The following is a 22,245-nucleotide window of genomic DNA, read 5'->3' on the forward strand; positions in this document are numbered from 1 at the left end:
TGGTGTTGTTACAATACTGCTGTCATTTAAAAAGTGCTCTTTGCTATGCACAATATATAGGAATATTGTAGTTACAATACTGGCCTTACAGCTGTATGCAGACCCTCCCTCCAGAAAAGTGGCAACACTGGCTAAAATTCAGGTTCAAAATGCTGCTGGGGCCCTTCTGGAGCCCATTTGTATTTTCAGCCTTTAGGGAGTTGACATCTTTTAACTGTTTGTAGCACCAACTACAGCTAGATGTTTTTCATTTTGAAAAATTTAGCTTAGTTTTTTTCAAACTAACATGACTCCAGGAATGGGAATTTTCATAGAAAGCACCCAATATTTTGAGTGTTGTGCTAAAATTACAAGCATTAGCAGAACTGTAGTGCATGTAGTGCAATAGGATGTGTGATCTAGTGCTGTCTAGAAATTGTTTGACCGTCTTGTATATGCAAGGAATTTGTACCATCTTTGTATATACCTCAATTCAGTTGTCTGAATTACATCCGTGTCACTTGGCTTTTTCCATTTACTGAATAGGGAACTCTCCTAATGCTGATCTTCTGCATCATCGTGTATTAGATGAATAAAACAGTCTAGTCCAGTCTAGTCTTGTAAGACCAGAGAAGGAAGGTATTTTTTTTACGTAAAGGCTCTTGACGTTCTCTCCAAATAATTTTATTGAAGCACTTGGCTGAATGAATGCAGTTTGAGGGCTGCTTTTGTTGCCTGTCTTTGCTGTCTGAATGCCCCTTTTTTCTTTTTTACTAATTAATGAATATTTGTTGCTCAGAGACTAAAAACTAGCTGGGAAGACTTATGAATGTTGATGCAGTAGTATCTAGGCATAGGACCAGAGTTTCCTTTACAAAATAAAAGTGTACTGCTGTGTATTTATAATCTCTTTTTGCATTTTTTTCTGCTTTCCTGCTGGTCCTTCAGGATAAGGATGGTATATCCTTTCATTACTGGGACAAGATTAAAGGCTAGTTCTGTGTGGCTAACATTCATGACTTAACACATTACTCAATACTATGTTAAGCTCACAAGCTTTATTACTTGGCCGTGTAGTCTTCTTCTGGGCTGGTGGCTTTACAGTGCTGTTGTAGTTGCCATATATTCAACTTGCGTTGATAGGGAAGGGGTGCAGTTGTCCTTTGGTGGGAGAAGCAGCATACAAGGTTCCTTTCCTCTACACAGTAGTCCAGGAGCAGTACAGGGACTTTTGTGCAGTGGCCCTGACGTGAGCATCCTCCTATTTACTCCAGAGCGTTTATGTGTAGCTGGGAAGGGCTGAGTAGCTGGTTTCCTACATGAAGTCTGCACACACTTTGCATCCTTGAGCTTTTTGCACGCTGGGTTGTGGCATCTATGAAATAGCAGCAGGAGATGAGGAAGTCTGGAGGTGACTTGCATTCTCCAGGAGCGTCGAGAAACCAGCAGGCACAGAAGAGCTTGTTAGCTTCAGCAGTTACAACTGATCTGCCTTTTTTTCCAAGTACAAGTTCTTTAGAAACCTCTATTTCCCCTGTTAAAATTTCATTGGAATAATTGAAGGATACACAATATAGGAAATTGAATGAATATGCATGTAATTGTTTCTTTTTCTTTTAATTTCATGGAGTCTTAGATCTTAAATTTCAGTCACAGGGATTAGAGCCATGAATCATGAACACCAAGTTTACGTAGTACACAGAAGATTGCTTTTAAAGCCCATTATTTTACAAAGAACTTCAGTGAAACTGAAGTATGTTACATCTGCTTGAATATTTTCCCCTCTTACTTTTCTCAACAATGTGTAAATTATTCTGTCAGCCTATAACCCCATTTGTGTGAGTAATGCAAGTGGGAAAAAAACCCACAAAAAACACCCAGAGAGGGGAAAAAAACCACCTTAGTTTATAGCTCAAACATATGTGTTAGTTTCACCTAATTAACAGTTTTTACAGAACAGGTTCAGTGTTTGCAATTAGAACTGGTGCAAGAAAGAGCTGGCACCATATGCTGGGGTTTCACCAGATAAACAATTCTTAAGCCCTTCTGGGATACCAGCTGATTAATATGAAGCGTGTGGATGTTTACTTAAACTAACAAGTGTTGGTAATGCCTAATCTGCAGAAGTTTAAGGATCAAATACTTAAGCAAAAGCCACCTCAGACAAGTATGTGCTTAGAATTTGTGCGGGTGAGAGATCCTTTATCTCAGTGCAAAGAATGAAGATGCCTGTCTGGGAAGGATGTTAGCCCAGGAGAGGTACTGCATCATGGTGACAAGGCAAGCCGAAGCCATGCTGACTTGCATACTAGAATGCTTAAAAGAAACAGGAAGTCATGGGGCAAGAATGGGACTGGCATAATTTGATTGTAAATGGACAGGGAAGCAGGAGATCCTGATCCATGTGTTCTCATTATCAAGATAAGTAGTGGTTGAAGGAAAAAAAAGAGTGTTCCTGAAGCTTCCCCCAAACACAAACTGCGCTGAGACTCAAATGGGCTTGAACCACATGAGGTAAGTTTCATGTGCATCTGCTCTTCTGCATCCTGGCAGCAGAACTGCTGCTCTGTCAAGAGATAATTGCAGTTTGTCCAAACAACTTGAAGTATCGCATCCCAGGGAACTTCAGCCTCTGAAAAAACATGGCCTAAAAATCTCCCTGTTCCAAGATTGTGTCACAGCTGGCTGTCACGGCATTTACAATAGATGGTGAAGTCCTTGCATCCTTTAAACTCCTGGTCTGAGACCAGTAAGTAAGTAGAAAGTCTCTCATTTACTTCAGTGAGGGCTGGATGAAACCTAAAAAAGGCACTCTGTATCCCCTACCAGTTACATGGAGCCCTGTCCAGTTTCCCAACCAACTGTTAGAGATGTCCGTGCTGAGACCCCCAGTGACACAGCCACCACTGCCTTTTGGTTATTGGCATCAAGCGTCATTTCTTCTTGTGCAGGGGAGCTGACATTCCTGACAGACCACCCACTCTCTATCCCAGGTACGGTGAACAAAGGCATTCTCTTGTCTTCCAAAGACACCAGCATCTTAATATGGTCATTGGTTTAACCTAATAAAGATAGTATCTCTTAATCTGAACATGGTGACGATAAATCAGTAGGGAGAGCAGGAACAGTAACTTTTAATTCTGACAGAATACCTCAGCTTGCTTTTCACAGAAAAAGTGCAATTAAAAGCTTAGCTGATTAGTAAAGGAACTTGGTGCATGAAGCAGAGAACGTTTTGGTAGCCACCATATACTATTAGCTGCTCCTCAATCATTTTTAGTATTCACTCTACATAATCAGTAAGAATGAAACGCCAGAGCATCTGCCCTTCCTAGCAGCTGCACCGTCGCTGTGGATGCACAGCAGTTATTACTGAGCCTGAATGAAGTCAGGCCGAGCAGCAGGCTGAGTCTGAAAGCACACCCACCTTCTTTGGTCCTCCCCTTTCAACCTGTGCATCTCCCAAACTTGTCATCTCCAGCAGGAACGCCCCTGCACAGCGTGCTGGGAAGTGAATTGAGAGCAGCTGCTCTGCACCTGGGACTGAAATCCTGGCAGATCTCATGTGTTGTTTAATAATTTTGCATAGATCAACAGTTTTTGAAAAGTGCACACTTCATTCAGTACAGCAGGTTTTTAAATTCTCATTGCACATTCATGGATCATTGCACCTTTTCTAAGCCACAGCAATTGTCTCTGTTGTTAAGCCAAAATGTTAAAGTCTTCCATGCTGTCCTTCCCTCTAGTTCAGTGCATCTCAATGGGGGTTAAAAGGTAAAAACACTAAAACTTCAAATACCCATTCACATCATGGCAAGCTATACCTAGTCTCATCTCCCTCCTCCCCCAGTATCCTGCTTCTCTTCATTAGTAGCGTTAAATAGTGACATCTACAGAGAAAATGAGCAGAGGCTTCTTCAATAAAACAATAGGGTGTCACTACACTCAGTGCTAATTGCTGCTGAGCTGCTATTAAAATGGTCTCATGTTGTCCACGTGGAGCTCTGTGCATCTGTGTAACAGATAATCCCCTCCACTAGCCCGTCACTCAGACCATCATCTTTTTCTGGTTTCTTGAACACACAGCACTTCAGTTTATTATCTGGTTTTCCAAACCTGTGCTTTCCTGGGCAAAGGGTTTTCCTTTTAATCTTGCTTCTAACTCCTTGTCATTCCATTTCAGACCTGGGTAGAAGCTACAGTCTGTGCTTTGTACCACTGGCGTAAGTAGTCTTCAGGGTGGGCCCAGTCTGGCAGACACAGTTATGGAAACTGCTGTTACCTGTACCTGCAGTGTTCTCTGTGCGGCTCCTTGTAGACATGGGATTGTTCTTTGGGGCCTTGAACTGGATCTGGGTTGGGCTGAGTGCTGAAGCACTTGTCCCCCCACCAACTCCCTACTTTCAGTGAGAGAAAATTGAAGTCCAGACATGAGTTTTGTATCTCCCACTTCAGTCCTTTAGAACAATAAACCTGGGAGGAATAACTATTACAAAATGATAATTTCAAAACGGCCTGGATTTCCCAACGGGTTTGTCCGCCTAACTGGTTAAATACCTGCTAACCTCTGAAACTGACCTTCAACGCTTGATCATCCTCCACTTAGTTCAGCTGAATTGACTTCAGCAGTTGTAAGAGCAAGACTTTGGGTAGTTAAAACCAGGGCAGGTGTATCTGCAAATAACTCACCCCAACACAGCAATATTCCTGCTGACAGAGGGTGTGACTGGGCTGTTACAGGACATGCACTGCTGTGGGCGCTGAACACAATTTCCTGCCCCAATCCAAATTTCTCCAAAGAACAAGATGAGGGATACTTCTTCTTTCAGTGTAGGATTATGTGGGTTTCTTCTTCACAGATATTGCAATTTAAGAGTACTTAAGATGAAGAGCATTGGAAATGCTTCAGGCTCACCTTAATGTATTTTGGGTTTTACATTTTCTCCAGTGAAAGCTACTAGGGTGTGTGGGAATCATTATATTCGTATTTCTGAGTATAGTTGTCGGACTGCATTGAATCATGTAGTTTGCATACTGTTTGCGTGTAACATTATTATTCACTGATAGGATGAAAAGCAAACACATGTTGAACCCATGGGGTGGGGAACACTTGACAAACTTTGCTATTGTTTCTAAGTAGAAAACAAACCTTAGAATGTATCTCGAGGGATTCCTGTAGCCAACACTTACATCTCAAACTACAGCAGCTGTTCCAGAGAACAGTACTTGGAGAACTGATTCGCCAATAAAAACAAATTAATGTGAAAAAAATGTTTCAAAAATGACCCTTCCAAGACTACTCTGCACATGTCTAAAATTAAAAGGGAATAAAACGTCTGTTTTCATCCATTTCAATTTCAGCTGTATATTACTGTATATTCTTAATCTACCATTTGCCTCAAATTGCTTGGAGAGACAATATCTGCAGACCCCAGCCCACATCATTAGCTGGGGCAGGGGGAAGCAGAACTCCTGCCAGAATTAACTGCATAGCAGTATCCCTGCTTGTGGAAGAGGCTGCAGTAAACGCAGTGAAGCCCAGCAGGCCACATGCAGTGCCTTGATATGTACAGTCCAAGGACCGCTATGAAGGCTGCGCTGCGTTGCTGCACGGCTGTCAGAAGCCAGGGCAATGTCTCCCGCCCACGGTCCCTCTCATCTCGCCGGGTCGTGGGGCACGATGCAGCCTCCCCGCACAGGTGTCCTGCACCCGCTCGGGGGAGCAGGAGTCTGGCAGCCTGGCCCAGAGCGCTTTGCAGAGGTCTGGGTGCCGGGAGCAGCGCAGGGTGAGGCACCTGGCTGTCTCTGCCACACAGGCAGCCCTCACGCGAGGAGACAGTATGTGTGTTCTGGGCTGAACTGTAATTCAGCTTTGGCCAATTTGCTTTAATTTTAAAAGGGAAAAAACATTAATGAAAATTTCTACTTTTATGTTATCACTTGACACATGCATACGGGCAAATATTGTGCACTAGAATAATTAACATATCACGATACAATATACAAGTGCGGCTAAAACAAGAAGTCTGACAATTTCTAGACTGATTGCTATCAGGCTTAATTCTGAATTTAAAATAGAAACAGCATTTCTTAGCTGGAAAGGGTTTGGGAAATCCCTTTGTTTATTTGTCTCAAGAAACAAGGCGTATCTTTCCATCCCTTTGTTGGTTTAGGAGACTCCAGCAATGGCTTCAGGCAGCGCGTAGTGCAGAAGGGGACCGGAGCCAGGGAAGGCTCAGAGGTAACTAGCTGTTTGGAAGAGGGAGAAAGAAGAAGATGGAAAGAAGAATCCTTCTTTTTGTCTTCAGCCATTACCCAAACACTAAGCCAGATTTCTCAGGCTGAGGGAGTAATTTTAGACTGTGTTTCTGAAGCAAACATGTAGCAATAATAAAGTACAAAATTATCCAAACCAGAGAAAACAGTTACAGCCATGCTGTGGCCGTATAAAAAGATGCAAGAGGCAGAAGAAAAACACACAGCATAAGGGTTTGAAGTAGCTCAGCAAGTCCTTCCTAATGGACTAACAAGACAATGCCAGGAACAATGCAGCAGAAAAGGTGAAAAAGAAGGCGTTCAGGAAATGCCTCAAAATTACAGTTTTAAGATTATTATGAGAATGAGCCATTTACACTGGGCACCATTCGCTTTAAAGCCTCGTTACAATTGTTCTCTTTGTAGCCTCAGCCACAATAGCGAGACTTTGCATCCCTGACACATTCGGTGCAAGGCAGCGCTGTGCTGTTCCTCTGACCTTTGATAAACACCCGCAACCTGCCGGCTGCCATCCCCCCCCCCCCCCCTCCAGCGCCAGAGCTCCAGCTCTGAGACCAGCAGTGGGAGAGCCTCCTTCAGAGGACTCAGGCGGCTGTGTCCCCAGACCGCGCTCCGGGGTCTGCCTTGTATGCTGGGCATCAGGAGTTGCACTGTCTCAGGCAGGGGTTGGAATAAGGTTGGGTTTTGCTTTTGAAAACCCAGGATTACAAAATTGAAGAAGTCTGTACATCTGTTCCATTAAACTTAAGTATTTTTGAATGCCAGTAATTCTTGACTGCAGGCAAAAAATTCCTTTTGTAAAGGCCAGTTCTGCTGAAGTACTGGTGAAGGCTCTTTTGAAAGCAAATCTAAAAAGGCCCTCTTTTCAAGAGTGAATTTGAACTTCAAATTTAAATCATTTGGGGACCTGACTGGATAACCAAAGAGCTGTAGCTCTCAGCTGAAAAGACTCTGTTTTAGATGCAACTTTGGTACATGCTGTGTGTGCCTCAGTTTCCTCTTCTATAAATGGTTTGTAAAAATTCCACCGCCCTGTTAACCTTTGTGTGTTGAAAATTCGCAGATTACAAGTGCCATAGGACAGTTTGGCATTGTACTTGGTATCACTCTTACATCCACTTAGTCACTGTTGCTTCATACCGAATTAAACAGAATTAATTCCTTTAGGTAATAGTTTTTTCTTTAAAATTCATTATACCTGTTCATACACAGCTGTGTGCATGCACCTTTCATGTAAATATCAGTGAGAAGTGTGTGGCTGAAGGTGAAAAAAGATGAATTTGGAAGTGAGGTGTGTGCTGGGAAAGCCCCGGAGCGCTGCTGTGGAGGCACAGGCGCGGTGGGTCTCTCCTGACACCATTCCTGCTCTCTCCTTCCACACGAGAGTGCTGGGGAAACACAGCTGTGCCAAGCGGGTGTTCAGCACCAAAGTCCTGTTCACCTGAAGAAGTCCTGAGTGGTTAACAGCCGCGAGGATTGCGATGGTTTTGTGTTACATCTGTCTCATTCGGTCACCTGACAAAGTGACCCTGCAAGCTGGTCTGGTCTTTGGAATCAAGCCTGAGTGTAAAGATGAACCACGCAGCAGGCGTTATTTGTTTTCTTGTCATTTCACATTCCCTCCGTTTTACCTGTTCACCCAAAGGGCTTCTAAACCGTTGCTGACCCGACCAGCAAATGGTTTCCCAATTACTCTTTTGGTCTGCTAGCTACTTTTGTACTGGATTAGTCTAAACCAAGGAGTCTGTGACAGGCTGTACAGGGCAAATTGTGCTTTTTACAATTACTTGTGGGGATTGGAGCCAACCACCTGCTTCAAAGCCCGGAGAGGTTAATTGCAGCTCTCTTTCTCTTGACCTGCATACCAGAGCACATCACCAGCCGTCCTGCCCTCCTGGTCGCAAACTGTCTCAAATAGCACTTTCTGATTTTTGTCAGGCAGTTGACAATGGATGGTGACGATTTTAAACAGGCTTGCTCTGTGCATTTTAGATGAGCTGGTGGCATTCTAAGTTTTTGCTGTGTCTTCCCACTGCGTAGTGTTTTCAGGAGAGCTTTAACAGCGTTTTCCCTCTTTGTTCCCTTGGAACCAGCAGCTCAAAAGAAATCTGTATGTTAAGTCACCTGCTAATGGAACCGCCGGTGTCGCCCTGCTGCGTCAGAGCTCGCCCCACAGTGACCCTGCGTGCCTTCTGATGTAAACAGGCACGCACTCCCCAAACTCCATCAGCAGGTCATGCGAGTTCCCCTTCCAGCAGCGTCAGGAGCCACTTCTGGCAGTCGGAGTGTGACTAGAGGAGCACAGAGACTTAAAAGCGGAGAAAGTGAAGGGGAACATTTGCTGTAGGCCATTGGCCAGAGAATACAGCTGGTACCGAGCCCCCAAGGCTCAGTGTGTGTTTGTCCTTCCCTCCTCACTTTGGAGGAGTGTCAGAGCGCTCTTAGCATGAAAGCACAGCTCTCATCTGAGAGCTGGATGAAATTAACTCTTTCTCCTGGGTCTGTGGCAGACCCCAAGTGAAACAGGAGTGCCAAGCATATTTTGTACATGCTCAAGTTTCTCGTTTCCTTCACGTCAACCAAATCTACTTTCAAGCACCAGCTGCTGTAAGGTGTGCTGAATGAAACATGGCAGTAATTAAATGTATGTGAGGGTAACAGAGGCTTCCTTAGGTGAGCTTTAGTCGAGCCAGAATGGTTAACAGTCATCATGGTTTCACATACCTCATCACAGGATTCAGCTGACTGCTGTGGTTTTCACCCTTATTTGCACAAACTTATTTTTCCTTTAAATTCTTTGGTTTGCTTATACCTAATAGAGTACACCCACATTCCAGACAGAGATCTGAAAGAACAACATCTCTCTTCAAGTTTTCTTATCAAGGTTGGATTATTTTCTGGAAGATACACTTCAGTGAAACATGACCTCTGAACCCTACACAAGGCAACTGGGTGAACCTCTATAGCATAGTTACATACACGGATTTATATTTACTCTTGGTCAGTATATAAATGACTCAATGGTTCTGTCTAGACGTATAATCTGTGAGATTTTTAAGCCTAGTCTTATATTTTTACAGCTACAGTTAAAGTCCACCTTTCAATTCCCTAATTTAGCACCTTTCTTGCCTGCTGACAAGAAGACAAGAACATTTTAAGCAGCATGAGGAGAATCCAAAATATTACCTACTGTCATGTCAGCTTTTAGTTATTCCCCTGATCTGGTCTTGATGTTTATCCCTCCCTCTTTGAGTTTTCTTAATTATTTCTGTCTTGTATTAATTCTCACAAAACTCCCTAGATGTAAGCTTTATGATTTAGAATCTCAACTGCTCATTCAATTAATGGGCTTGCTTAATGTGCTTAAACTTTCCAGAGACACTTGTGACACATTATGAGGAGGAAACAGAGACTGAGTGAGCTCCACCTTACTTGTGGTACGCCTGAGCCTGCAGTCCATTTTAAGCTCTTTATCAGATTGCTAGATTTATTTAAAAAAAAATAATAATCTTGTACTCATTAAGCATTTACATGGAAGGAGTGTTCCTTCCAGAAGAGTGACATAGTTTCCTTTGCCACATCCTCACAACCTGGCTCAGTCCCTTTGCAAAAAGTAATTGACTGTAGTTTCAGTACATTGATAGGATCTGAGGAGCTGACTTGAAAATGGCAAACGTAAAGTGGAGCTCTTTTACTTTGCATGTGGCTATTTCATATGGAGAGAAAAACAGCAGCCAGTGAGCTTTTCTAGGAAGAATCTCAAGGTACTTGACAATATTTTTAGCAAAGCTAAAACCTAATAATAAAGTACAGCAGAATGACTTTATATGTACAGTGATGTTATAAAAGGGGCAATCTGAAAAGTTTGGTTGCGTGGTCTCGCTAAGTGTGAAACAGTTGTTATATACGGTCAATGTTCAATATACACCGACAGATCAACTGGCACAATGCTTCCCAAATGTTTCTCCTTCCCCGCTTGGCTTGAGAGTCACCGTATTTTTCAGTGTTGTCACAATAATTCTGGAAACAAAACTTGTCACTGAATGGCATATGTAAAGGTTACTTGTATTCTTTTACTTCTGGAATAGCTGATTCTTAGGCAAGTTGCCTATAAATCTGAAAAGCATTATGAGAGCCATTTAGGCAAAATTTCACTGCTTAAATGTGCTCCATATGATGGTAGAACTCAGGTATTGTCCATCTAACAGCAATATACCATGTTAGAGCACAAAAGAAAAACTTATTCTGAGATTTAGAGCAGGACGAACTTAATTTCAAAGTCATCTGTGAGGATTGCCTTTGAGAAAAGAAAAAGGCTGATACACATTTTCTGTAATTTTTCTTGGCTCAGAAACCCCTAATTCCTGTTAATATCAGAAAAGATTTGAGGTACGTTTGCAGAGCAAAACCAATGTGTGTTTCAGCATATTCCCCACTGAAGTCTGCATGAGTTATCTCAGTAACTCCAGTAAACCAGAATTTAATCACTGGCTTAGCCAGAATCCCTTCAGATCTGAGTCCCAGTGCATTACACAATGTGACACAGAACGGTCCTGACAAGAGAACAAAGTCCATTTGAGTAACACAACTACATCTCGTAAGCCATGGTTTTAAAAGATTAAAACCACAGTACACGGACTCTGTTGGAGACCATCACCTCTCTCACATCAAAGCAGAATGCAAATCTGTACAGATACAAATACATATACTTATTCATGTACATGTATATACATATATAAAAACCATGTTACACATTAATCTAAATATGTGCATGTGCGTGTATATATATAATCTAAAAATATACATACATGTGTGTTCATAAACATTCTGGAAAACAGTACCTCGTGAAGGAGCTCTGTCTTTCCAGGACGCAGGTCAAATGCCTTGCTATATCGTGTTCCTTATTTAAACGGGATCTCTGCTCAGGACCTTGATTTTGTGCCAAAGCAGCCCTGAGACCAAGAGGGTAGATGAGTTGTAGTATAGAGCCCGCATGCTAGTTGTGGCAGTAATTTCGTATAATGACACAAAGAACTATGAATACATTTTGCTAAAACAATTACTGAGAAGTTAGAAAAATTAATGCTTCTGCTGCACTTCTGCTCGTGAGCCATAAGGGGATCTTTGTCTTTCAGCATTACAGTGCTCAAGGAAAAAGGAAAGGATTCTGTTTTATGGTTCTGAGTCAGTCTTTTTCTTACTAACATATGGCCCCATTTTTTCCAGGTTCTTTAAGCAAGTTGTAAACATAAACTTTGATGTACATGGAGTTTGATTCATGAAGAGTTTAATTTGCCTAGTATAAAAGATGCACATAGGTTATATAACATCATTAAATTATTTTTGTCATTTGAGTAGTATCCACTGAGGAAAGCAGAACTGTTTCCCTGGGGTCCATTTATCACTGTTTGCTACTAATTAGAAAACTGAAAATGCAATATGCATGACTCACATTATCAGTGTTGTCTTTGGACTGATGTATCATTCCTTGTGCTTCCTCAGGAACTTTTATTCATTTCCTAATTAATCTCTCTCTTTCGCTCTCTTTTTTTTTTTAAGGTTTCTGACAGATGTGACTCCATCTTCGTTAATGGCAAGGAAATGAAAAGCAAAGTGGATACTATTGTTAACTTCACTTATCAGCATTTTACCACCCAATTAGAAGTGACTGTCTGGGTTCCAAGGCTCCCACTGCAGATAGAGATCTCTGATACAGAGCTTAGCCAGATCAAAGGCTGGAGGATACCCGTCACCTCCAATAAAAGGTATGCTTGCAGCACTGGCACAGTCCAGATACGTGCCCAGGGCTCTGATTTTAGAACACAACAATTTTTTTGAGTATTTCTCAGAATCTAAACTCTCCTGTTTAAAATTAGCTTTACAATCAGTCTTAGCCTTCATTAAAACATCCAACAACAGTATCAGTAGGCTACATTTTATCCTGAACTACATCGTTTAAAAGTCATGGCTTTGCCTGGAGGGTTAATCAATTCCACACAATCTCAGGAAGTCCTATCATATACTCCAATGTGCAAATCTGAGGAAAAGGACCTGGCTCTCTCCCATCCTGTATGTAACATTGTGCATGTGTGATATTCAGCACTGCCAGAATTTAAGTTTCTGTCTACACTGCTAAATGAAACAGGGCCAAAGAGGGAGTCAGGTCACTGGGCACTGGCAGAGGGATTGGACTAGATGATCTTTAAAGGTCCCATCCAACCCAACCTGTTCTATGATTCTATGGCATTGGATGATTATTCAGTCTCTGTATAGCAGACCTGGCTGAAGCATTGCTCAGCAGATCTGAATTCAGCAAAAATCCACTTATGCTCTTACTGAAGACTGTGTTCTGGTGAATAGATTCTATCAGGACAAATGTGGATGGGGAAAAAAGGAGGGGGGGAGGGGGCAAGGATTTTGAGCACTGTTCTCATCGTTCCCTAATGAAAATACCCATTCTAGAAAAACCCGCATTTGGACAATCTGCCAGATTATGAACTTCCAGAATGCTGCTATATTGGTGGATTTCAGGCTAAGTTGAAAAATACTACTGGAGAACAAGGCATGACACCAGCTCAGATTTATAATACAGTGAAAAAGCATTTCTGGCAGTAGTAACTGTAGTGCTAAACACGGTGGCAGTTCTAGCTAAAGCACTCGATTTGCCCAGGAGAACATCTCAGCTATTCAAGAGCCTTAAACAGCCCAGACAGCAGCGGAGCAGAATTATCTAACACTTTATGAGGGCATAAAACAAAGGGTAATAGGACAGAATTTACAGCATACTCAGATAATGAGCTCCAAAGAAGGGGACTGACTTGCCTCCTGGCTATGTGGACACTTTTTCTGGCTATGGCAGAAGAGGTGATGAGGACCAGGCATGAAAGACATCTGTGTGTTTGCTTTAGTGATAACAGCAAAGTTGCCATTTGTGGCAGCAAGAGATGTGCTAGGTGAGGCATGAACATATGCTGGCTGCTTAGAGTTTCACTTAACTTACCTTCTTCTGCCTGTAATGTGCCTAGTGCTGTAACACTCCCTTAGGCACAGCTCCTACTAAAACCAGTGGGGATTTTGCTGAGTAAATGGCTGCAGGATTAGGCTGTTGATGTTTATTACAGGAGTAAACTTTCAGCAGCAAGCTCAGTGAGGTAGACATTCAACTGTGGTTAACAGTCGTGGACATTCTGACTTCAAACCCATTACACTCAGTGCTGGAAATTTACCCCCTGGTGTCTAGTTCTGATTTATTTGGCCAGCTGAAATAAAGATAATGATCTGAGAGTCTGCTCTGTTAGCAAGCTGGCAAACCCTGCGAGTTTGCTGCTGCTCAGATTGCATCTGAACTGCTGGCACGTCTTCAGCAAGCGCTTTCCGTGAAGGGTGGAGGAGAAAGCATGGACAGCGTGTCACTCCCCAGAACTGCAGCTGGTGGTTTATGACATTGTGTGTCAGCAGCCCATGCCAGTGTGAACAGGAAAGGTTTCAACTAGAAATAAATTATCTCTTGTTTTATGGAATGTTCATGTGGATTTGTCTCAACTTTGGGGGGATATTTGAAATCAATAGGCAGTCTAGGACTAGCATTAGTCCTGCTGACTCTGATATTTACTTTGCATGTAGGGTTTTTACATTTCCGTTATTTTTAGTTTTGGATGGGTTTTACCTGAGAGTTAGTGGCTTTTCCTTTCCTTTTTCTTTTCTGTTTTTGTTTTTCTCTTTTAATTTTTAATCTGCATACACCTCCATCTCCTTCATAGCTATATGTTTCCCAATATCCTAAACATGGAGGAGTTTTTATGAGGAATTTTTAAATGGTGACTTGAAGCACACAAGACATTTGGACTACAGCTAGGAGCTGCAGGCTGGTCTCCTGAATCCTCACCCAGTGGCACAGCCAGAAGGCCACACTCACTTATCCTGAATGGTGGTTCAGCCTGTAATTTTTGACAGTGCCTGCCTGCCTGGTTTTGGTGCTGTACAGTGAGAAGGTTGTCTCGTGTGATACCTGAGAACAGGTTTGGAGGAGAGTGCTTTCATCTTTTTTAAAAAAAAACAAACCACAAAATCCAAGCATTTCCCAGCAGGTGTGATAGCCATGGCATTGCATTGCTTCAACTTCATTTTCATGTAAGAGCCAGTATTTGCAAGTTGCATGAAGTTTTTAATGTCTATCCTTAAAGGAAATTAATTTGAAAAGAATAGGGCATCTAACTTGTGGATTCTTTTGAAAGTCTCTGCCAACAGGCTCAGGCAGTCTTAAATTTAGGTTCAGTTGCACATGGCCCACAGGTCAACTGAGACTATATCACTGTCTCTAGGTTTAGTCACGGCAGGATTGTAATGTGTCTTCATTCCTCACCTCACCACAGACAAAACAATTTTCTACTCTCCTCCTGTCCATTAGGATTGGTATCTTCACACCACTCCCCTGTCTTCTTAGCAAGAACTAAACATTGCTATAAAGTAATTCATCAAAATACAGAAGGTAAAATTGTTGAACATTTCTTACAGGGATTGTGTAGAGACACTTCAGCAACCTCCAAACATCCCTCCATCTTCCCTGGCTCCCCCACTGCCTCATTCCCACGTGCTCAGCGTGGCTGAGTTGGTTCAGTTGTCTGAGGGGCTGAGCCAGATGGCAAAATGTAACTGGGTTTACAATAATCTTTTAGATGTTTTTATTGGTGCTGTCAACAAAAGAAATGCCTGTGAAACTACTGCCTCAGCATGGCTGTTCTTCATCTGAATATAGCTGCTTCTATTGCAGACCTGAAAAGGGGTTTATATGCCCCAAATCACATCTGTTCTTTCCAATGATGTTTGTTGATCTAATAAAATGTATGCTTCTCCCTATAAACCCTGTCATGTTTGTAATTGTAAAATACATGTGATTACAGACATGTTCGCTTACCTAACTTATTGAATAATTTCCACAAAGCAATAAAAAAGATGGGGTCTTTGCAAAAATTTTACAAATGCCACATGCCTAGCTCAGTTTGAACCGTGTTGGCTTTTACCTGGTCTGAACTGCTGCAATAGCAGGAACTTTAGCTAGAGAACAGAAAGCAAAACCAGGCTGCTTTTGTACCAGAATCTGGGAAAAAAACCAGTCTCTCCTATGAAGGAGCAGTAATACAATTTACCAGATCAGTCTGTAAATATATGGCAAACCTTTCGTACTATACAGGGGAGAGGTTGATCTATTGTGTGTGCTACTGCAGATATGAGCAGCCTCCCTTTCCAGATGGAAGTCAGCTCCATGGATCAACCCATGGCTTACAGCGTGGTACGCGAGTGCTTGAACTAGCAAGGGTTAACAGAAACCTACTCCTGCCAACGGGCTGCAAAAGAGCCCAAAACCCCAGCAAATGAAAGGTGCACATTCAAATTAAAGTCAAATATTAGAGTGTAGAAGAGGTCCAGGCAGACTCTGCTAGTCTAACCAGAACACTTCTTTTGATTCCTCATGTATCTGCAAAATAATTACCTTGTGGAAGTTCCTGCACTACCTCAATGCACATACATTTACATGGGATGAGGCTTCAACTTGCATTAATAGGAATTGCATGGCTAAATTCTCACAGAACAAGCTGGAAATTTAATTTTAAGTAAATATTTGCAACTGGGATAGCACATTGTTTCACAAGGCTCCCAGGAGGCAGCCACCACAAAGGATGGCTTCAGCATATGCTTCAGTACCAGGCACATGGTTTAGTGGACTTTTACCAGCGTCTGTCCTTACTGAACAGCAGCTGATAAAGCCATTGCCAGGTCATGGTGACTGCAAACCTCTGAGCAGCACAAACTGTCAAAACCTAAGAACAGAGTTGAGCTGGACACGGTACTGCTTATGAATGGTAGCCTGTTGAACTAATGGTTAATTAGGTAGGTAGCTCTGCTTTGGTCCAGTCTAGTACTAGAGACAAAAGCGGGAAAGTTAGCCTAAGTTAATTGCAGGAGAAAACAAAATTTTTTAGTTAAGCCTCTGTGTGAGTGCTGCCACTCAGAAATAAAGCCATACTTCAAGGCAAATAAACTAGATTCAAACCATTCTGCTTGTGAATAACGGAATCCACACAAAGCTTGAAGATGCTGTAAATTCACTCCTTTATTTAAATGACGTTAATGTCCTAAGGAGATAAGGGCACGCAGATTTTTGTGAATAGGTAGACTATATTTTCAAGATCTGTAAAGGTACCAAATTGCATTTCTTCTTGAACTGTGTGGAGCTATGCACGATTTTTTTCTGTAGCTTCCACTAAATCAACTTCATAGTGGCTTGTATTTTGTATCTGAAATAATTTTTATTTCTATTAGGAGTGTTGAAATGTGTTTTAAATACATGACTTTTAATGAGTATTTCAAAATCAAAACCAGCAGAACTGATTTCTTTAGGTTTTTTTTTTAACAGAAAATTAGCATCTGGCCCAAGAATGTGATGCCTGGTTTGAGAGTCGTGCAAATTAAAAGAGACAAACTGCTCACGGTGTCTGTAATACAGAGTTGACAGATCACTGATTAGATCAGTGCTAGCAGGCACCCTTGTAACAGGGCTGCTGTTTTAACTCCGCTCTCTGGCAGAGGCTTTTTCTCTGTGTGAAATGTAAATTAAATGTAATTCTGGCAACCTTCATTCAGTCCAGAAAAGCAACAAATCTTCTAAGCAAGTTTGCCAAATGGTAAGAAATAGGATAAGAAGGATTTTGAGAGATACCCAGAGCTAACCTTGCAGATGACCAAGGGGAAAAAAAGCACAATATGCAGCAGTAGCTTATATTCATGAGGACGTGTCTTAAAAAGAAAATTAGCTCACTGCTTAATGAAGGATTTTAAGCCTACTGAAAGCACTGTAACAGGAACTTTAAGACACTAAAGAGAACTATGCAATTCAGCGGATCTCAAACATTTTCTTGCGCCCATGGACACAAAACACTGAAATGCTCTGACTTACTAACCAAATCATGGATTTGTGGCTTTGAAGTGGAAATGGATATAATTTGTTTTAAAAAAGAACGAACTTGAGCTGGTACATGGCAAAGCAGACTTGCAAAGCTTGTATTGAAAATTCAAACACCTTTCTTTTTACTTTGTGTTGACATTTCATGGTTTAGGGATGCTTTTCTAATGTTCCGCATTTGCATGTGATAGAAACCATGTATTTTTAAGGAGAAGTATGGATACAAACAACTATAAATGCTTCTGTAACGAAATGGAACCATTACCTTTGTTAGAGAAACCACAAGGAAAGAGCTGGGCTTGAATCATCTTTTTATGGCTGCTAGTAGGTACGGTCTTAAGCCTGCTAACACGGCAGGCTCCCTCCATGCCCTTAGCCAGAGCTCCCCGTTTCTGGTCGTTCTTCCTGCAACTCACGAGCTGTATGGGACTGGGGCTGAACAATTCTTTTGCTCAAAGTTGTTTTGAATGTATCGCCTCTTGAACAGTCCAGTAGTGTAAAGTTTTAAACGGTGAAAGTAGAAATAAATAAGCTCAGAAATAAATATGAGCAACAGTAACACGTCGGATCTGAGTAAAACATCTTGTTATCTAACAGAAACAGAGAACGGTTTTGTGAAAAAAAAAAATAAGTCAGTGTGAATGTTGAACATGTGAACATTTTTCCTAAAGCCACAGAACACTGGGTCTGTGTCTTTTTTCCCATAAGAAAACTGGTTCCCACTGGTTTGGTGGCTCTTTTCCCCCAAATCCCGTAGGTACTTCTTACCTGAATAGTTTCTGTTCATTTTTCTCTAGTTCTGCACAGATACTAACATTACTGTCTGTATTACTGGAAGAGGGTCAGATCCCAAAATCTTGGAGCTAAACCTGGTTTTCCCAAAGTCTGAGATTATTCAGAGCTGGGTTACGGTTTAGCTGAGCTGAAGAGGGTCAGAATACAGGAATAAATTGGAAGTGGGAACGATAAGGAGTTCATAAACTCTTTTATAGTATGATAAATCCCAAAGCAATCTAAACAGGCACGGGCCATGTAAGCCCTATGATATCTCCATTCTAATGCTTTCTGTGTGCTGTTGTGCAGACTGGCTGGCCTCAGCGCCCAGTCCAGACCGACACTTGTGCTGGGAAGGGGAGAACGACCGAAACTTTCCGGGAAATACCCAGCTAGTCCAACTCTGGAAGACTGCTTTCTTTGTGTAATATAAATTCTATTTTAGGATTCTGTTTTTTCTTTACAATTCAATGGTTAGTCAATGATGTTTCGTTCAGCAGCTAATGATGGACACTGTTCTTTTACACACACAAGACCAAAAAGGCTGTACAAAATACCATTTGCTTCAGGCTGAATATATATGTTCAGCTAACAAGTGATGCATTGAAAATGTATTTCCAGTGTATTAGATTCTGTAATACCAGGACTTTCTATCATTTTGAAGAGCACAAGGGCTTTTCTTAGCTATGTTTTCAGCTTACTGTTTGCCAACTTTGTCATAAAACAATTTATAACAAAAGTATTTCTGTTTTATAATAGCTTTTCATCACTGGTATTTCAAAGGAGAAGATACACAAACAGTGAATATAAAACTACTTCCCAAAATACCATGAAAAATAAGAGGCTTACCCTCTATTTCCCACCCTTGCTATAGCGGTGGCTTCAGGCACAATAAATAAGTAAAGGAGGAAGGTAAATCATTTCTGAGCAATAAATTCCACAGCATGGGAGCATAATGAGTAAAAGTGTGACCACCTAGTGCTTAATACCGGAATTGAAAGAGATAAGAGAATCCATGTGTTTGTCCCAAGGAATAAACAATAGCAAAAAGCAACAAAAAAACCCCAACAACAACAAAAAAACGAAACAAAACAAACAAACAAAAAAACCCCAACCAAACCCAAAACAAAACAACAAACACCAGCAAAAGAAAGAATTTATGGAAAGCTGGGTTTTAAGCCAGGCAAAATTCTGTGAGGTGTGACAACACTGCTGTCCTGTAGAAATCACTGTGATGTGTTATTTAAGGTCCATAGAAAGCTGTTCTATTGTCACGGGTTGTATTTTGCAAGGAGGACAGACAGGTAGTTAATGTGTCTAATGCTGCAGTTGTTTCTGTGGGGGAGTGGTGGGCTCACCAGTCTGGTGTGTTGCAAACTGAGTAACTGATGTCCTGAGTGACCTAATTTGGTTTTTTGGAAGCCCGATGTGGTCATTACATGACTAAATATTCCAGACTCTTGCATGAACTGTACGAGATTGAAGGTGAAATCATGGTCTGTTTCTCAGATGCAGAGGGCCTAATAAAGCTGTGAGATAGAGATGTGGGATAAGGTGGGGCGGCATTACCCAAGCAAAGAATCCTGAATGTGTTAGAATAGTTTTGAAGAGACTAACGAAGTGATACAAATGCTATGGACAAAGGTGGAGGAAAGCTCTCCCTGCTGAGCTGCTACAGAATTTTGTTCCAGAACTGCCCTCTTATAAACATTTTGTGCTGCTTTCCTTAGCCCTCTGCAGGGTTTGACTGCTGCTTACAGACACGGTGCACAAGCGAGTGGTAGTTCCACCGCAGTCTCAGCAATGGCAGACATACTGTCAAGTTGCTGGGAGGTCCCACTCAAACAAAGAATTCACTAAGAGAAGTGACAGTAACTTTTAAATTGTACAGCACAAAAAAAGCTGTACAAGCATCTCGCCTCGATTTAGTAACCTACACATCCAGAATCTTGTCTTTTATGTGCAAGAAAATAATCTGCAGAAAATAACACAGCAGCAGCAGCAGCAGCAGCAAACATTAGTCTAATTGCACACACCATGCAACTGCATGTTTGTAGGGAGATCATGGCAATGCAGTTGACAAACCTGGATCTATTTACAGGCCTACCCGTGACAGCGAGGATGAAGAGGATGATGAGAAAAAAGGAAGAGGTTGTACCCTCCAGTATCAGCATGCCATGGTGCGAGTCCTCACACAGTTTGTAGCTGAATCCTCTGAGTTTGGAGGCCACTTGACATATATGTTAGGCTCTGAGTGGCAGTTTGACATCACTGACCTTGTGACTGATTTCATGAAGGTAGAAGAACCCAAGATTGCTAAGCTTCAAGATGGCCGAGTTCTGGTTGGTCGTGAGCATGGCATCACCACGGTCCAGGTACAGCCTAACACGTGTCTGCAGCTTCCATAGGCACAGTTCTGCATGCACACACACAATAGCTAGTTAGCTTACGAAATTAATTGCTCTCAGTAAAAAAGAAGCTGAAAAAAATTTACAAGCTAAACATAAAAGGAAGTTTGAATGGGTTTTCATTTATGCTATTTGCTACTTCCATAAAATACCTTTAGGTGAAACTTCTGAAGGGATTTATCCATGTTAATGTGATTAGCAACACAGTGAGATTTCCTGAACAGTGGAACTGGTTACATGATGCACACAACTAGTTTCTCTTAAGTGGGACCTTATGAACCTAACTGGTAGGAAATTATACCAAAGATCTGCATGCATCTTTATGTGCTGAAACATCTTAGAAAAATCAGTCCCTTTATGTTCACAAAATGAAACACAACAAATTAACACAAAAATAATCTTCAGAAATCTTTCAGAGTGTTCATGTTTACCACCTGTCTCTCTCTGTCTAACTTCATGCGTATTGCTTAATCAGACCAAAGGAATATAGGCACTGGGGCTCTTCTTACTGACTGCAAACATCCATAATGTTCCAGTACACTAAGTTTCCAAAGAAACAGGTACTTTTTACGGCTCAGCCTCTTTCAGCCTAGAACAAATATCACAAAGAGGTCAAGGGATTTCTGCCCTTAAAGTGGCTCTCTCACTCCAGTGACTAGAAGAGCAGACGGCAGCTAGCAGTGATGGAGGTGGCTATGCTGTACATTTCTCATGTTAGTTTACACAAATCACGCCTCAGATATTTTGGGCTTGAACTAGCTGTTTCTGGCATCAGTAGAAAGACAATTGTCTTCTTTTGAGCATGTTAGAAACAAGGTCTTAGAGCAAACTGACAGAACTATTTCAGCCTTGAAAAATGCAAACAGGCACCCAGTGGGGTTTTCAAAGTCCTTTTGCAAATCTCACTTTCATTTCATTCAGGTCCTCTGTCCCTATAAAGGCACCAGGCCAAGTTCCTATCAGCCAAGCTTTGTACACTTATTTATTCCCTTATTGAGTTTCAGTGTTAATCAGTGTCTTACACTACGTCGTGTGCTATACTGCATTCATAGGAGGTTTTACAGACCACAGAAAAATGACTTTTTTTAAAAAAAACAAATCCATTTAATTTAATCTATACTCCATTGTTGAGATGAAGCTGCAATTTTGAAGTGATTGGTTGTTTGATTAAATTATTTTTTGTAAATAAAGTAATTTAGCAGCAAATGTATGTGATGTCTTGGGGGAAACCTCAATTATAGCTTATACATGGATGTGACAAACCCGAGATTAATCTGAAGTGTTACGCCGATTAGAGTCTGCTCTTGCTTTGCCACCCAGTTGGTTACTGTTTCATCATGCAGGGCATTTGCTTTCTCTTTTCAAGGTCCTGTCACCTCTTTCCGATTCCATCCTGGCAGAGAAGACAGTGATAGTTCTAGATGATCGTGTAACCATTACGGACCTAGGAGTGCAACTAGTTTCAGGCCTGTCCCTCTCCTTACAAATCAGCAAAGGAAATAAGAGAGCTATCGTTTCTACCACCTCTGCATATGATATCCTTCATACTCCGAAACAGGTATGATCCAAGATAATATATAGAATTAATTTATGTGTTTGTTGTGTTTTGTCAGAAGCTAGAGATAAACGACTTGCTGGAAATTTTAGACAGCACATGTAACGTATGACTTTGTGAAAGCAAAAATACGTAGTGAAGGCTGTTCATCTTACTGCCAAGCTCCTACAGGGGCAAACACACACAGAATGACCATGAAACTCTTCAGAACGAGTCTGGAGACCTGCGCAGCACAGGGAAAGTGGCGGATGTGCTTGCGCATGCATAGTGCTGTAGGAAGCATGTATGTGCCA

At 41.6% G+C, this 22,245-nt stretch overlaps 1 protein-coding gene and 1 long non-coding RNA gene across 5 annotated transcripts in view; one reads left to right on the forward strand and one right to left on the reverse strand.

The window, feature by feature from the left end:
• Positions 1–22,245, forward strand: part of TMEM132B (transmembrane protein 132B) — a 259,209-nt gene that overhangs the window by 228,477 nt on the left and 8,487 nt on the right. For all 4 annotated transcript variants that reach the window (XM_080390918.1, XM_080390921.1, XM_080390920.1 and 1 more), the window contains 3 exons: positions 11,815–12,020; positions 20,091–20,364; positions 21,764–21,955. In XM_080390918.1, coding sequence (XP_080247044.1) covers positions 11,815–12,020; positions 20,091–20,364; positions 21,764–21,955 — 672 coding nt within the window. The remainder of the gene's footprint in view (positions 1–11,814; positions 12,021–20,090; positions 20,365–21,763; positions 21,956–22,245) is intronic.
• On the reverse strand, positions 9,754–20,169 carry LOC308065352. Its single transcript, XR_013928746.1, has 2 exons — positions 17,481–20,169; positions 9,754–11,207 (listed from the first exon to the last, which is right to left on the reverse strand). It is a non-coding gene; the product is annotated as an uncharacterized lncRNA (long non-coding RNA).

The sequence above is a fragment of the Falco punctatus genome, assembly GCF_963210335.1.
Source record: "Falco punctatus genome assembly, chromosome: 1".
NCBI lineage: Eukaryota > Metazoa > Chordata > Aves > Falconiformes > Falconidae > Falco > Falco punctatus.